This window comes from Pollicipes pollicipes, unplaced genomic scaffold, assembly GCF_011947565.3.
Source record: "Pollicipes pollicipes isolate AB1234 unplaced genomic scaffold, Ppol_2.1 Scaffold_7261;HRSCAF=8764_pilon_pilon_pilon, whole genome shotgun sequence".
In the NCBI taxonomy this organism is placed as follows: domain Eukaryota; kingdom Metazoa; phylum Arthropoda; class Thecostraca; order Pollicipedomorpha; family Pollicipedidae; genus Pollicipes; species Pollicipes pollicipes.
Window position 1 is genome coordinate 50,161,901 of NW_023597054.1, and position 18,366 is coordinate 50,180,266.

At 49.5% G+C, this 18,366-nt stretch overlaps 1 protein-coding gene across 1 annotated transcript in view; it reads left to right on the forward strand.

Annotated features, from left to right (window-relative positions):
• The window catches only part of LOC119111583 (synaptic vesicular amine transporter-like), a 33,977-nt gene that overhangs the window by 15,370 nt on the left and 241 nt on the right, over nt 1-18,366 (forward strand). Inside the window, exons 4-7 of the mRNA XM_037235393.1 lie at nt 1,653-1,835; nt 10,553-10,747; nt 14,788-14,933; nt 18,181-18,363. Of these exons, the coding sequence (XP_037091288.1) occupies nt 1,653-1,835; nt 10,553-10,747; nt 14,788-14,933; nt 18,181-18,363 (707 nt within the window). The remainder of the gene's footprint in view (nt 1-1,652; nt 1,836-10,552; nt 10,748-14,787; nt 14,934-18,180; nt 18,364-18,366) is intronic.

An 18,366-nucleotide genomic window follows, 5' to 3' on the forward strand; every position in this document is an offset into this window, starting at 1 on the left:
CCAGGAGCCGGCCTGATAATTAGCCGACGTGTCCATTAGGAACCAGGATCCAGCCTGATATTAAGCCGAAAATCAAGCAAGAACCAGGATCCAGTCTCATTGTTAGTCAAGAGACCCAGCAAGAACTATGATCTAGCCCGACAACAAGCCAAAACGATCCAGCAAGAACCAAGATACTCTCTGACACAGATCCAACAAATCCATTGAGAACCAAGATCCAGCTTGGCATTATGCCAAAAGATCCAGCAAGAATCAAGATCCAATCTGACATTATGTCAAGGGATTTAGGAAGAACCAAGATCCAGCCTGAAACATGTGGAGATCCAGCAAGGCCCAAGAAACCGCTGAGGATTAAGCCGACATCCAGCAGGAGCAAATCTTTAGTCTCAAGTGGTGCCAATGTAAGCAGCAAGAACCATAATTTTACCTGAGACCCCTGGCAGCCCTGAGTTTAGAGGCCGAAGTAGAGAAAATAGATAAATTTATTCCACTTTTTGTTTTAGGTGTGGGAGGACTAAGGTCACCCAACAACATGAAACTACACCGGACACCCTGGTGCTCCTTAAAATTGATAGAAATACACGGAAACAATGTGCATTAAGCATTTCAGAAAGCTTTCCAAATCTCAGTTGTGTGATGTACCTGTGCCACAACGAGATCTTTCTTGCAAACCTTTGGCACACTTCGCAGAAGTATAGAAAATGTAGTCGTGTAAATTTAATTATTTCATTTGGTAGATGCATGTAGACTTGTCTATATAACTCAAACATCCACTTTTTGCACTTGCAACATAAGCTTTCGTCCAAGGCTGGTTAGAGAAATGTGTGCAGTCATGGAAAATTGGCGCTTTGCCTCAATAACCCCGGATTCACTGAATATCATGTTTGTTTCCCCACCTTGCTCCTGCCAACAAGTCCTTAGCAGCCACAGACACAAACGCAGGTGACCGCAAGCTTCCACGCCATCGTCTTAGCGACAAGATCAGAGAGCACGTGCCATAACACATGAAATGACGGTGGCATCTGACTCATTTTGAACTAATCGCTTCCGCCATACGTTGTGTTTATGGCCGTTTTGGCCAAAGTAATGTAAAAAATTAGATATACCTTCTAAGGTCCCTGACCTATGACAGGTCAAAATCAGGTCGTGACTGTCGGCGAATGCAGTGTCTATGGAATCGTTCAATGCGATGCGACAATGAAGGGTAAGGCGAAGCCATACGTCTCTGAGATAGTTTATGAGACAGTAGACCAACTGAATTTATGGTCGCAACAAATTCCCTTTATCTGGGTTCAGGTTTGAAAGTCAGACAGAGCTCTAAACCAACTTGCTTTTTACTCGCGAGCTTGCTGAATGGGCCGGTTTCTGGCGCTCATTTCGAACGTTAACATTTTTTTTACATCGATTTCGAACGTTAATTGACAACGGGGAGAGCAACTGACATTTTCCATTGATATATTTAAGGTCAGAGTAGGTTACTGACCTGAAATGATCCCGGTCGACGTTTTGCTTTTAGGAACATACCGACTAGCATGATCATTGACGCTTATTCAAATTTAAAAATCATGACAATCTCGTAGGGTTTTGGCTGCCACGAACTTCTAGAGGTCAAAACGCGCGTCTTGTCTGACCTCCCTGACCTCACCCTGCAGGTCTGTCGACTGTGGCCGACCTGTACCCGAACGAACGCGAGCGGTCGCGCGTGATGGGCCGCGTTATGGGCGCCATGGCCGTCGGCGTGCTCATCGGATACCCGTTTGGCGGACTCAGCTACGACCTGATGGGCAAGTCGCCGCCGTTCTGGCTGCTGGCCGCCCTGCTGACCGCCATGTTCGGTGAGGTGCCCGTCGTGCCGATCGCCGCGTGCCATATGCAGTAGTCTGACTCAGTAGTAATAGTAGTAGTGGTAGACGTAGTAGTACAGCATTAGAAGTAGTAGACTCCTCGCCTAGCGGGATATCGCAATGTCCCTCTTGCGATCGCGCCGGTCATCCGCTCGCAGGGTTTGGTGCAGCATGTCTGGTGATCAGCTGAGCGGGCCATCCCTCCGTGTGCAGTTACGGGCAGCCCTCCTGCTCAGTGTCTTCAGGAAAGGAACGTTAAGACAGCGCTCTGGTATAACGTGCGCTGTTGGCTGGTGGTAAATTCCCACAATGACAGGATCTTAAAGCCGCACCGACGGCGTGGTGTGTAAGTTCTAAGCTGCGACATGGATATCGCTATGTGACACGTAATATGCATTTGCGTCCTTCAGCAGCTTCCGTGTACGCTGGGCTTTAAGGGGATATCTAGCATTCGCTGCACTTGTTGTGCATAATTAGTCATACGGTTCCGATTTGATCGGTAATACCAATTTGCTCTAAATCCTTCCGAAAAGCGGTTAGCACGGGTGGCTCGAAAATGTGACCGACGACAAAGCCAACGAGCAGCCGTTCGATATGATGGGTACATCTTGGTAACTAGGGGTCGGACCGGAGCGAAAATGTAGTCAAGCAAAGACATTGACACTCTCAGGGAGGCAATGGAATGGGGCACCGTGTGGTCCCAGATGTGCAGGAGCACGCGCCTCATGTCACGTTCACAGAAGCGGCCAAAACATTTTGCCCGGGTTTTAGGATTTTTTTGCAGTTTGTATCATTGCACAGCTGCCGAAGCAGATAGAAGTACAAATTCAAGCTCAAATTGTTGACTAACGTACCGTCTGCAATTCACGCCCTCAACTCGCGCTTGTACGACGTATGATTGCGCTGAGAAACGTCGCGCAAGCTGGGAATGTCGATTTTTCGAAAACGACGCCAGATACAACACGTCGCCGTCGAAACTTAACCAGGAACGTGGCAAAATAAGCATTACCGCATGCACCAATTCATTGCCTGCCTTTGCCACCCATACATTTATTATTCGGTGCGCATTCCTGGACATACATCAACTTGACCTAAAAGGTGTCAATTCCACAGTTCCGCGTCGTCAAAATGACACCGGCTCATTGCCCAGTCACTGGCGGTGAGTATATGAAAGGGAATTTTTCACATTTGAAGATCAATGTAAAAACTGCTCCAGACAGAACGCTTCTCTGTTGAGTAAATGTGCCTCTCAATGCGTCATGGTTTGATTACGTCATTTGACTGGATTTGAATGACATTTTTATGACGCCATGAGGGCCAACATGACTTAACAATATTCTCCCCGATATAACTTTCCCATTTGTGCCAGCGTGTAGCTTAGAAACTAGAGAGAGACTTAGGTCCTAAGAAGGGCAGGGTCGTGAACAGCACGGAAAGATCTTCAAGATGGCTTTTTGAGTTCAAACTCCCATATAAATGTGGAACACTCCCGTTAAGTAAAACAATTTAAGTCGCACGCACTGGATGTTGCCGGCGTACCGCAACCGTCGTTAATCACTTAATTAATGTAGTGGTGAATCAAATGAGCCATGAATTCATTCCATAAGCCGAGAAAGGTGAGTGATAGTAACGATCCAATGCATTACCCAAACTAATTGCTTTGAGAAATGTCAGAGTAACCAAATATATCGAGCAAAGAATAATTTGCGACGAGTGCGATAAGAAGACCTTACAAATGCAGTAAGTTTCAGCAAGGCTCACCGCTGCGGCAAAACAGCACTCCCATGTGGTTCGCGAGGGCGTGTTTTAGAGCCATCATAGAGTATGATAACACGAAAGCAGTGCAGCAGCATAGACAGGTGGCGGTGGCGACATGAGAGAGATCTTACATTCGCAGTGATAGCAAGTGTGGGTTTCTTGCGCTTTACGAATGCGTAATAACGCTCAAACTGCAGTAGATATTCGTAAAGCACGATTTGAAAGTTGACAATCGCGGATTTTGTCTTAGTAAGCAGAGCGTGAGCTCATTATTGAAGAATGCTTTAAATGATATTAATCATCATTTGTTTGTGCCGCTTTGTTGTGCCCCATCAGCTTTGTCACATGGCTAGGTGGCACGAAACCGGAAAGCGCTATGACAACGTTTTTCTCAGGTTGGAGCAACTGTCATTCCCTATAGGCTATTTGGTGGGCTATGACCCACCGATTTCCGTCAAGGTTACAAGGGATTCAACACCATGATGCCCATGACGCGGTATGAAAAATGGCTTATCGGTTAAATCTGCTTCCCACGACCTACTTACATACCTGGTAGTCAGCCCATTACACCCGGTTTCAGTCAGGCGTCCCTGCAGCTAGGGGTCGGGTCGGCCAGGAAGTCCCACGAATGGTGCTTAATGCACCCCGAAATACTGCAAACACGAATCATCCATGGAAACTCAGTCGCTTAGCAAAGCAAGCCGCAAGCACCTGTCCTACAATATTTCCAGGCCCCAGAGTTGTCGCTCAATCGCACTAATTATCTCCCATCACAATTTTTGGTACGATCCATACCATATATTGTACTGGCAAAGCAAAAAAGACAAGGCAGGTAACTGAACATATTCACTCAATTTCAAACCTTTTGTAGGTATGCGACAATGGCAAGAACACATCATGTGATATTTTGAATCTCTATACTCATGTTGCAGAATGTTGGCCTTTCTTAACAATCTCAGGTGAACCCCTCTAGTTTTCCCATACAGAGTTCAACAAAAACACTGGGCAAAAATATCATTAAATATTTCAATGACTTGCGAAAAACACAAGGCATACAAAAAGCGTCCCTTCACTTGCTGCTTGAAGATCACCAACAATTTATGTTGATGTTGAATGACAACCCCCGACTTCTGCCTTTAACAAACCACTGAAACATATATGCCGATATTGTGCAATGTAATTAAAATATTTGGCTGAACCAGCCATCAAGCGTTGAGTGGAAGCTTGTAAACATCATGGTAAACGTCCTTCATAATTTCCAGCCTCCATATTTCGCTCAAGTGCATTAATCAACCAGCCCAACTTTTGTACATTCAGCATATTCACCTTTGCGCGCAAAGCGATGAAGTAGCAGCATTACTGCGCAGAAATCAATACAGCAAGCCATTTTGGGGGTTTGCTATGATGGCAAAAGCACAACAAAACTTTTTTTTTTGAAATCCTTGACTCATGCTTGACAATATCAGCTGCTCATCACCTCAGCAACACCTCTCCGGTTTTCCACTTGCACAGTTTTTACAAAAACATGGCATAGAAGTGGGCTTTTCATATATATTGGTTCAAATGAAACACAACAGGTAAAAAAGCATTGCTTCACCGCTCATATGCCACCAATGACGCATATCAGTAAACCATCACAACTTCTGAATTAGCGTCTTTTGGGCAGATGAACCGACGCGAACTGCACTGTCATCATTATTACCAGATATGTAATATTTCGGGAAAGCAAGCCATCATATGTTGCAAAGGGCTATCCGAACACCTTGTAAGCTTTCATCAGCAATTTACACGTGTTGAGGAAAATCTAACAATCATTCAAATCTACAATGAGCTTCACAGTGAGCTTCACGCTACGCGTCCTCTATGCACGGCATGACATATGGGAATGCTTAAAGAAGAAAGGAGTTCATGCGTGGTCTGAAATGTTGAGCACGTAAATTGGACTCGAAAATAACTAAATTCAGCTGCTATTAATACATTGTTAGTGATGCAGCTCCGTTCCCCAGTGCTATTCTATTAATGGCGCATCCTTAGCGTTCACCAGACCATGCTTTTGAAATATGTTTCAAAGGTCGGACACTTCTGTTAAACTTCTACCGGGATATCAGCTGACGCATATGCCGCCTTGGTATGCTCAAATAGATGCAGCACCGAACAGGCCAGCGACGGCGGCGGTCACGTTGGCTCCGGTCGTTTTATGGCGGTTGCGTTTATAGAAAAATTGGAGATGGAAAACACTGCCACAGGGTAGGGGGAAGGGGTGGGCTGTCACGTAACAGCTTGCCAGATTGTTACATAACCGCACTGCTTGGTAGGAGTGCCAATGTCAAAGCAAACTCTGCAAGTTGTGGCTTAAGCGGCTCGGTGCTGGTGCGTGGAGTCTGGCCCGGTTATTCCCAGTGCTGGGGCATCAAAGCCCAACCCGGTTAGTTACGGCCCGGTCTGGTGCATGGAGGCCCGGCGGAGTTATTCTCAGTGCTGGTGCACCGGGGGCCGGACCGGTTAGTCACGATATTGGGAGGGACTCGCCTTTGGAATCAATAATCACGCTGCAATGTAGTTGGCAGCAAAGATACGCGATTTCTTTCACAAATTGTGCCGTGAAAGGAAATAATTCAACAGATTGAAAGAAATATGCACAGCAAACTGATTCAGTTGTAGTCAGATGTAGTCTTCGTACCACTTTGCAACAGCACCCAATTTACCTCTCCGATTTAGTGGGGAAGCGTAAATATCCCAAATGCAAGGACCTGAACAACACGGATGGTAACAGGCCCAGATCTGGGGGAACTGGCCCTCCAGAGGCAGATGCCGCTTGATGACATTTGATGATTTGATGAATGACATTTGGTGGATGGTATCGACAAAAACGTGAGCCGCATTATGTGGGTCGCCTCGCGTATGCGAGCGCAAAAAATATACACACTGTTCGTGGGGTATTTGAAACAGTGCTGTTAGATCTAAGAAGCCGGAACAGATCAAGGCGTGGCACCAGTTGCATGATGTAGTGGAAATGAAGAGGTTTCAAAATCAGTAAGCTGTCATAAAACTCCCCGACTCATAGGCGCGCCAGTGATAAACAGGGAAGCGGAAAAAGTCCTTTATTGAAGGAAGTGCTCCACATTTCTATGTGGTTTTGAATTAGAACAGCCATCTTGCAAACCTTGCGGTGCAGTCCACATCCATGCCCTTCTTAAGACTAACCACTCTAGTTTCTGAGCTAACACGCTCGCAAAAATGGAGAATATTTCGGGGGAGTACTTCAAGGTGATTTCGACATTCGTGACGTCAGAAAAGCGTCATTAAAATTCTGCTATTCCATAAGTCATGCGACGATAAAGCTAAGAAAAATCCAATGGTCGGATCGTTTTTATCTTGCGTTTGTTAGCACGATTTCCACGTACAGCGGCCGCCAATTGGCCGTCAATTAATGTCACGCAAGGTACGATGGCCTAATCAAACAATAACGTTCCGGGGAGCAAATTTACTGAGCAGACAAAAGCGTGCTGTCAAGAGCAGTCTTTTCTTTTGCAAAGGGGACCAATAGTAATCAATGAGTTTGTTTCATCATATTTGATGTTTGCTTCAATATCTTCAAATGTGAAACTTGCCGTTTAAATCCCTGCTAAGTGCGACACACTGTGAAAGCGAGAGATTTGGGGATCATAAACCTGACACGGATGTAAATCCCAGCTTGAATCCGTCCTTTAGGAAACTTGCGTACGACAGCGCCTCGGAAAGTTCAGAATTCAAATGTTTTGGCTAGACTCATTCGTGTGGGCTCCGAAATGGTTCTTCATATCATTAGGAGCTGGTATGGGAAAGCGGTCATGACGCTTCTTTTTGCTTCATGATTTGTCTTTATTAAAGAGTACGTTTCAGAACAAGGAAAAATATGTATTTGCGAACGGACTCATTTAAATATGTCGTGGCCGGGCACATCTGTGCAAACGGAACGCTTGCGTGTTATTATGCCAAGGGCGGGGTGTTGTTCCAAGCTATTCACGACATTCATTGTTGCATTAATTTAAAACATTTACCAAGCACTTAGGAGATCGCCGACAAATTTGCACGGGTAGAACAACGTTTCTCAATACCATGGCCTATTATGGCTCCCTGGTCGCGTGTCTGGAGCGGATCGTTCAACGACCTCGTTCCCGTTAGCGTTGCCTTCGGCATACTGAGGAAAAGAAATACCACTGTGAGAATTGATGGCTGCGACGGCATCAGCGATTTGTCAGCCTGGCTTGAGGTAATCACCATTACGTGACTGGGGAGGGGCCGTGTCCGGCGTTACAGTTATCGTTAATGTGCATGAGATATGCCTAAAAGCTAAGATACCGTTGTTGGTAAGCTGTATGAAATGTGTTTCATAACTTTCAGGTGTGCTATTGACTCGTTGGTGCTATATTCTTGTCACTGAGCCGAAAATAATCCATCGAAATCGATCCATTCCCTTCACACAGCGTTCTTTGTAACGCCAAGTTTTCTGCACACCTAGCGGCTGGCAGGGGGGGGGGGGGGGGGCGGCGGCGAGGAGGGAATCACATTTCAGGACGGGGAGTTGATTCAGGGGCCTCGTGGACGTGACGCTCAACGCTCGCCCTGAATCGACTTTTTTCATATCACCAACATATATGTGGTGTGGGTTTGATATGACCCCCTGCTGTTTTTAAATCAAGAAAGATAAAGCTCTGCGAAAAAACCCATGGATTTGTCTCCACGGGAACTTACGATTGGTAATAATTTGCATGTTCTTAGGTGAAAACTTGTTCCCGCTCATGCGTGCCAGAGCTTTTCCTGAAAACCGAGCTATTTCAGACTTGCATGCCAGTATTAACAAAGCCATGGTGCGCAGCAACAGTAAAGTTAAACAGACGTGTTCCCTTTCTAATCTGAACGCGCCGTGGGGTAGTTTTGTATGGCTTGATCGTCTATTCGTGATGCAGAGCTTCATGAATGTAGCAGCGTCGGCCCGTCGCACGCAAATGGCGGGATTCATCGGTTCTTAAAAAACCTGATTGACTGAAACTGGGACAGCTAGAGGCATATGTTTGGTGTCAAAACGCGCCCAGTTAATGGCTCAGAGGCTGCTTGACATCTTGGGGGCACGATTGCACGATATACTGGAGAACGATATTCAAGAAACCTTTTGTGGGTCGCCACTTCCCCTTCATCCATGAGGAAGGAAAATAAATCGCTGAAAGAAGCCATACTTCTTTACTAGTTAATGGTTAAGGCATTGTATGACTTATGTGTTCTGCATGTCTTCGTGTAAATTAATGCTGCCACATGTGCATGCAGTGCCGGCATATTTGTCAGCTGCTGTGATCCTATAGCAGTCGATGCGCCCCCTCCCCCCCCCCCCAGCACACTTTGTCGGGTGAGGGAAGCCATTTGTCGGGCATGAGAATGAAGCCTTAACACGCACTCGGGTGGGCGGGGGGGGGGGGGGGTCAAATTAACCCTCGCCCCCCGAAGGTTTTTCCAGAATGGTTTGCGAACTGCGCAGCGACGCCGCGCCAAATTTTGCATAGCTGTAGAAATTGAATAACGGATCGTTGGACATAAAAAATTTAGATGCATCTTGAAAGGTTGCTGATCTATGGCAGGTCAAGGTCAGGCCATGGGTTTCAGCGAAGGCAGTTTCTAGGGAATCGTCCAATCTGACACAATAACGGAGTGTTTGTTGAAGCCATACATCTCTGAAATGCTTCTTAGGAGCCACAATATTGAATGAGCAAATTACGTTGAATCAAGGTCAGGTATGAAGGTCAGACCAAGGTCACAACCAACCTGATTTATTACTCTAGGGCTTGCTGTATGGGATAGTTTGTGATGCTCATTTCGAATTTATTGACAGTAGGTACCGCATTATACATCTTCCATTGACTTCTAAGAGGTCAGAAAAGGGCCCAAGATGACCCCGGGTGGATAATTTGTTTCTAGGAGCATACTGCCTACGTTATCTTTTGTCGCTTATTCAAATGCAAACTCAGAGCAGTCTTGTATTATTTTAGTCACCACGGCCTTCAAAGGTCAAACAAGATCACTGATCTCAAAGGACTTTTGACCTTTGCTTAGAAACAGTTGCCTAGGTTCTGGGGGCACTTTGGAGACCAATCTGGAATTTGACTTTGTTTGACCTTATTTGACCTGAAGATCATCACCTAGGAAGCCCAAGCTTTTACCTAAGTGAGTCCACGTACAGGTCAAGAGACCCTGTAAATTTGGTCTCTAGCTTTCTTAATTCCCGAGATCTCAGGGGAGTCAATTTGCTCCCCCCCCCACCCGAACGAAGGGTATCTGGCCGGCCAGCCGGGCGCATGTTAAGATTTCACACACAAACTACGGAGGAATGTCGCATGCGTTCTACCCTCTGGGTGCCACAAAGCACGGGCTTCAGATATGGATTTTCTACGAAAAATAACACAAGTGATTATTATGCTGGGCTTGTCTGCGCGGTTTGGGAGTGCTTTTTCAAATCGGACGCAGCATGATTTCGCTCCTCCTGATATAAATGACGATGCTGCTGCCGCTTGTGTTGTCGCCTCGCTCGCCGCACGCTGCGCAAGGTGCATCATTAGTGTAAGTGTATAAATCTGAGCTGTCAAAAGAAATCTTCGTCTCACAAACAATTCGGCTTGTTCTTCGTGGAAAGTCCCAAACTGGTCCTGTCCACGTCCTTGGAAATCGATGCACGGTTCGGTCGGGTGGATGACGACGTGTACTGCAGCGATGAAGACAGATGACCCGCGTCTCCTCTCGCACGCTGATCCCGCTTCTCAGCCCGGCCGCTCCGGGAGCCGCAGCCACCGTCGGGTGGGCCAGAACTGGCCGACCGATCACTGCCATGTATATGCATCATCCCTCCACCACCACCCGCCCGCCTACAAACGCCCGAGCCACAGGGCGCGTGACCTGACCGAGTGTGACTGGTCTGCCACCAGCGGTGCAGTACCGGCGGCTGCGGCCGCTGCCGGCCTGTGAGCGGGACGACGAGGGCCTCACCCCCGCCCTGGTGGCGCCTCCTGGCGGACCGACGCATCAACATCGTGGGCCGGCGCCGTCGGTCTCCTCCACCTCCGTCATGGCTATCCTGGAGCCCACGCTTCCCGTTTGGCTCATTAAACACCATACACCCACAGGTAACGGCACGCTACAAAACCGCAGGTACAGCCAGAGGTGGCACTCTCTAAAATTGGGGGAGGGGGAGGGGCGGCATTCGACCGGACAATCAACCGCCTGCAGCAGTGCAGTGTTGTGCACCTTGAACTTCCAATGGGCCCACCTGGAGCACCTTTTGTTGTGACGTTTCGTGTATAGATCACTGATGAATTCCGCTGTCGCTGGCTGTGGTGTACCAATCAGCCGGAATTCAAATACCACCACAGTCACGATCATGCGATAAATAAACCCGCCACTGTTGAGAGAAACACGGTTTAACTTTTAAGTGGGTAGCCCTGTAATTTTTAAAGCTGTCACACATTGCGGCCAATTGTTCTTTATACCGATTCAGATATTGTCATGTGCAAACTCGCCAAACATTTGCAGGCCGGCCCACAATCTGACGGAGTTGCATGAAAAAAATAGGAGGCTACAAAATACTCTTTGGAACAAACTTGACGTGATACTGATAATGATGCGTCTGGATACTTAGTGTACTAAAGTTAATACAACTTCCGAGCATTTCTGTGGCCAATTATTCTCTTTTTGCTGATAAGCATGGAGGGGCTCAGAGGGGTGTTAGAGGCTCAAATTAGCGCTGGGGGGCTCAATTTTCCCCCAAAGCATAGAAGTACAGCACTTTCACCCCTGAGTACAGCGCGTACAGCCCTGGATCCCGTACCTACACATGCAGGTGTTGCACACTACACCCACAGGTACGGCACACTACAACGCACGGTACAACACGGTGCAATGACAGGTGCGGCACAAAGGCACCCACAGGTGTGACTAGCTTTACACGTAAATAGGGCAGACACGGCCACAGACGACACACGGTACAGCCTCAGGTTAGACACCACGTGCCCGCAGGTGGGACACCCCACGCCGATGGACACGGACCGTCATACCCCAGGTGTGATAAGGAACGGACCGTCAGACCCCAGGTGTGATGAGGAACGGACCGTCAGACCCCAGGTGTGATGAGGAACGGACCGTCATACCCCAGGTGTGATGAGGAACGGACCGTCAGACCCCAGGTGTGATGAGGAACGGACCGTCAGACCCCAGGTGTGATAAGGAACGGACCGTCAGACCCCAGGTGTGATAAGGAACGGACCGTCTGACCCCAGGTGTGATGAGGAACGCCCGCAGGCGTGACACGACACACCTACCGGTATGGATGTTTGGCTGTGAGTGTGGCACACTACACTACACTACTACACTTCACCACGCACGCTTCACACATTAATTTACACTTCACGCTACACACAGTACACATACTCATTGTGAGTATCAACTACTACATCCAGAAGTATGGTGCACTTTTACGACCAGCATGGCACACTGCATACCCAGGCCAGCCACGCTACACCCATCATGGAACGCTCCACACCCGCGTGCACGACACGCTACACCCGAAGGCTCGATTCGTTTTACTCCTAGGTACAACTCGGTCCTCCCACACGTTAAACAAGATACACCAGCAAATGGCCTGTCATGAACCGGGCTCAGGGCTCAACATCGTTCAGTCGGAAATGCAGTACTTTGCATTCGTAACTTCAACTTCAGCGAGTAAGCGACCATCCGAATAAGATATTGAGCGTCTTGTAGGAGCTCTTTGGAGCAGGCGTTGTTTGTTTACTTAACGTACATTTGCAAGCGTCGGTGAGCTGGCGCTGACCTATTGCATCAAACGAACCAAACATCCCCGGCAACTAGTGAACTTCAACTAGTGAGCAACTTGAACTAACGAACCCGTTAACACACGATCTGACGGACATCACATAGTGGTCGCTCTCGAGAAACGCGGTGGCCTGTATTTGTCGAAGCACTAGGAAACCTTTCGCTACGCCCGCGGCACCCATATGCATCCACCACGACGGGTCTGCACCGGCCACCACACCCCTGTGGCCGGCCTGCGTCTCACGCAGCCAGCAGCTCTATGACCGCCGCGCCCCTGAGACCCGCCCGCGTCGCACGCAGCCAGCAGCAGCGGCCGAGTGATGCGCCGCCCGCCCCGTCCCGTCCCGTCCCGGCGCCGGGTCGGCGCAAACAGCGCCATGAATCGACAGGATGTCAACCGGCGGCGTGCGTTACGACGCACCCCGTCCAGCGCGTCTCAGACGGCGGGCCGCACCGGGCCAGGCGGCGCCGACACGGTCCGGAACGGCACGAGTGAACGCGCCGCCGGCCGCCGGGAAAGCGGTGCCGAGCGCGTATCTCTGGTTGACTTCTGCGACGGCGCGGTAGTCCTGCGGCTAATCTGTGGTCATGATCCGTTGTTGGGTTCAGGGTCGGTACCGGATAAACTTGTTGTCATCAGAACGTCTGATCTCATTGGCAGTGGTAATACGGCTAGGCCTACCCGCCAAGTTCTCTGACTATCGCTGACCGCGGTGATTTCTCCCCCTTCGCCAACTGGCGAGGCTGGGGGGGGGGGGGGGGGGCACGATAACCGGCGTGGGCTGGTGCTGGCGGGAAAGTGGTTGCCACATGAACTGAACCGAAAGTATCTGCTGTAGAAGCAAAAGAAGTGGTTCAACCTATATTGAGTGTTAAGGCGCCAGCAAGATGCTGTAAATTCAACTCTATGTTCTGATTTCTGTTGCCGAAATACAATAGCGATGCAGAACATTACGCTGAATCTATCAGCCGGTGGTATGATCCGGTTTGCAGTATGAGGTAAGGACACATGTGATGTGCGTTAATTGAGTTTTGTCGTTTGCTTTGGAAAGAAATCGTGATTCGATCCATCCTTGGGAGAACAGGACCTAAAAAGGTGAGTGAACATTCTGTTAGAATGGAATCGGAAGTAACGAAACCAGTACGGGTGCTAGCCTTTTAATACTTCGCTCTGAGTACTATGGTATGGATGACCTACCAGCTGGTGTCAAACAAAGCCAGATAACGCCTGTTCATCTAAACGACGCATCATACTTCGACAGAGTAAAGACAGCTGGCATAGCGTAAGGACGATGGTCATCCCATGATTCAATATAGCGTAAGGCCGTCTCTCATCTCATGATTCACTACAGTGTAAGGTCGTCTGTCATCCCATAATTCATTACGCCTTTTGCCCCGTTTCCGACTCCGAGCTTGCAAAAGCCACCTCTCGCACTAAAAATGTGACGGTGATCTAACCGTCAAAACGTTTCCGTAAACAAATTTGCGGGACCCAACGGAGAAGACCACCGTCAAATCATTTGCGTCGAGGACCACCAAAAGGTCCACCACTTCTTACGCACTATTTCAGTCACAGAGTAAAAACGACGATTCATCAGGCATCAGTATCATCCACACTCGGCTGCTGAGTTTTTCAACACACATCCCACATTACGCATGGCTTATCGCATTATCACTCGCGATAAGTCACTGCCTACCGGCGTCTGGGAAAAGACGCAGCAGAGACAGACGGGGCAGAGGCTCCTCAATCGAGAAGTTAATGGTCCCTTGGCCGAATAGCCACTCCAACCCCCTCCAAACTAGCACCAAAATTTGCATGTATAGATACCTCTCCCGACGAATTGAAATGCAACAATGATGCAACAGCTATGCAACAATGGATGAGCCCTTACGAGATACACAGACGTAGTTCCTCGGATCATTTAAGGAGCTCTTGCTGTCGTGAAATATGGCCCCTGTATAGAACAGAATGGACTAAATCTGGTAATAGCAGAAGCCTCGGGGAGCGGAATGGATCCGCTGGCTCCCTCGGGTACGCAGACCGTCTGAAAAACCTCCGTCTCCCTCAGCGACATTCTGGCTGCGTGTTTTGCGAGTAGGTAATGCACTTGTTGTCTGGGTCACCACGAGGCCGCTTGTATGTGTGTCATGTCATTGGGGCTTTACGACGCACTCAGCTACTGAGGCTATATGGCGTCGCCTGCCTCTCATCCTGGCAGGAAGGGCGGGCACCGCGGGCATGAGGCCGCTTGACTCGCTCTGTGTCGCCACACCCGTACCGTGTGTGCAACAGCCGGATGTGGCCGTGTTGACGTGTGCGGCCCTGCGCGCCGGCAGAAGTGGCAGCTGGGCTCCGTCTTCATCCCGGACAGTCTGGGCTACCTGATCGGCACGCACGTGTTCGGCCTCGTCGCGCTGCGGCTCGGCCGCTGGCGGGTGGCCGCCGCCGCCATGATGACGGTCGGAGCGGCGGCCCTGCTGGTGAGGCCCGCCGACAGGGCGCAGGACGGATGAGGCCTGCCGACAGGGCGCAGGACGGATGAGGCCCGCCCACGGACGCAGGACGGATGAGGCCCCCGACAGGGCGCAGGACGGATGAGGCCCGCCGACGGACGCAGGACGGATGAGGCCCGCCGACGGGACGCAGGACGGATGAGGCCCCCCGACGGGCGCAGGACGGATGAGGCCCGCCCGACGGGACGCAGGACGGATGAGGACCGCCGACAGGGCGCAGGGCGGATGAGCCCGCCGACGAGACGCAGGACGGATGAGGCCCACCGACAGGGCAGGACGGACCCGCCGACGGGACACAGGACGGATGAGGCCCCCGACGGGACGCAGGACGGATGAGGCCCCCGACGGGACGCAGGACGGATGCTCGGCTAGATACGGCTCCGGCAGGCGGAGCCAAGTTGGCAGCAATAGAGTGTTATTTACCTTCGGCGTCTATATAGTGTCTTCTTTTGTTGGTTGATTTCGGGACATTCCGCAAGTCTTCTCATAAATGGGGTGTTTCGGAAATTAAACATACAGCTGAACCAAAATTTAACACGTTCTCGTCTCAGAGCTGCTCAAAATTTGGTACGTAAAGTCATCTCGGTGTACTGATCGTTTTTGGAGTTGGAGCCCGGTCTCGTCACGGGGTCAAGTTGTGGATGTTATGGACTTTTCGGGGTATGTGGAATGTGGCCCACCACAAAACTTGTTAAAAAATAATACCGAATTAAAAGATTATCAACACATGTTTCCCAAACCACAAGGAGCAGAAAAATCTTAAGAGCACTGGGAGCTTACTTGGATCCATGCTTCTTGAGTTTTGTTCATGGAGACCCTATCTCTGGACAGGGTCATCATTGTAGCCCTCCTAGGCTCATAGTAGCTCACCGTTATATGGCTTGGGGTAGCGTCTTGAAAGCTCCTGACCATTCCCAACATTTTATTGCGCATGCTTTTGTTTACTCTGTACTTGACACCATTCGCCAGGCTATGGCAGACGTTGCAGATGGTGTGCAACCCCTCACTTGTTCACCGCAGCCGAGGTCCGAGCGCTCAGTAAAGCCAGTACGCATTTCGCGTTCAGCTGGGCATCATAGCCCACTTAACAACACAAATCAACCTTCAGAGCCTACCCTGCTAGCTCTTCCCCACACCGACACACATTGTGTACATGTACTGGCACCGACGGCTAAATTCGACTATATAGGGTTGTTTTGGGACGTTTTCAGGCTTTTTGCTCGTCTCGCAATGTTAAGGCATTTAATTTGTGTCGTAAGTTCGATAAACTTGTAAAATTAGCATGCATTTCACCAAGTTAACGGCGGAATCAGTTTATATTTCCTCAGCAGTCAACACACACACACACACCCACACACCACACACACACACACACACACACACACACACACACACACACACACCACACACACACACACACACACACCCACACACACACACACACCACACACCCACACACACACACACACACACACACACACACACACACACACACACACACATATATATTATATATAATTATATATATATATATATATATATAGGTAGTAGATAGATATGGATATGGGTTTATATTAAGTCAACACGCATATCTGCAGGTGTATAATACAGGCTTGCACAATTCGGTATTGACATTTGAGATATGAAAACCTTTGTAGAAAACAACACGTGCATATGCTTTATCAATGCCCATGGATTTAAGGACATGAGTTATGATTATCGACATAAACAAGACCTAACATTCATGACTGAATGTGTCAGTATATATCTGTTGTCCTGAATAACGTAGTTTCTAGAAGTGGTCGGGCCCTCAAAAGTTGTCTTATTGTCAGTCATCCGTTCAAAACTAATGACGACGACGCCTCCTTGCATTTTCAGCCATGAACATCCCCGGCCGACGGAAGTCAGCCAGTCTCAATTGCAGTGCCTTGACCATTTTCATCCCGTATCATCCCTCACCTGTCAGCCGATGGTCGGACTGTCGTGATCATTTTCCTCCGCTCGGATTGTTATGGTATAACTGCAGCGAATCAAGGGCCCCGTGTCAGTTGCCCGTCTCCGTCCAGAAGAGGTCTTGGCGCTGAATGCAGGGCGGTTGATAGCACGTTGCTGAATGCGGCAAGCGGGCCGTGAGCGTCGTGGCCAGCATACCGTGACACGGGAAAATACTTTGGATCACGCCCAGAGAGCACAACCGCATGCATTTGTTAGCACCGCGGTAGGGCCATCAGTTGGCGCAGGAACGTGCCTGTCAGCTGAGGGCCTCCTTTTTATTGGGTTGACCATCTAACCGCGTGTCACTCAATGCTGGCGCTGGCCGCAGCAGTGATTTGTAAAGATACGGCGGCCAATTAAGCATAGTTATTGTCACACGTGACGGATGCAGCCGTATTATATATATATATATATATATATATATATATATATATATAATATTACAATGCTGCGGGACACCATCGGACGTCAACATCACTGACGACGTCATGATGTCAGATATTGTTCTCAGAAGAATGCAAAGGCGTGAGTAAATTCCTCGGTCTTCTTCTATTCTGGTGGCATACCAGTTTGCTTTCTTGTATGTTTCAGTATTCTTTTCATACACCATTTGTCATGAACTGCATCCGCTAGCCCCGAAAAGATTGTGACGTCTTCAGCTTGATCCCGTCACCTGACTGGGACAAGTAATGTATCTAGATGACACAATGTACCAAGTTCAAAGTAAGTATGAGATATCCCTCTGTACGACTTTTCCTTCAACGCCTAAGTGCCAAATTCGTATACACGCATGCAGCACGCTGCATTCATGGTCCGAAGCTCGTATCACATCTTGCCTTCCCCACGCTTTAGTGTCGGGGAACTCCGGTGCCTACTTGGCATGCACCGTCCCTCGCCGTTCCACTCCGTCACGTATCGCTCTGTGCAGTCCACGCCAGCCAGTGTCGTTCATACATGACGTCCTGTCCGTGCCGGCCCGTGCCACCGCGAGCTGGCCCGTGCCATCACGTACTGCCCCACACCGTCCCGAACTATTCCCAGCCATAGCATGCGACTTCGCGCCGTCCCGTGCCGTCTCTTACGATCATGTACCATCCGCTGTCGTTATTCACCGTCCCATACCGTGCCGCACCGTGTGATCACGTGCCTTTCACGTGCCGTCCCTTTCTATAATGCACTGGCTCGGTTACGTGGCGTCCCGTGTCGTCCCCCGTCGCAGCTACCACAGTCGACGCGCATGGTACACCTCGTGCTGCCGCACTTCTGCATCGGCCTGGGCATCGGCATCGTGGACGCGTCGCTGATGCCGCTGCTGGCGCGGCTGGTGGAGCGGGGTGGCCTGCAGGCCAGCTACGGCACCGTCTACGCTCTCTCCCAGACGGCCGTCTGCCTGGCCTACTCTGTC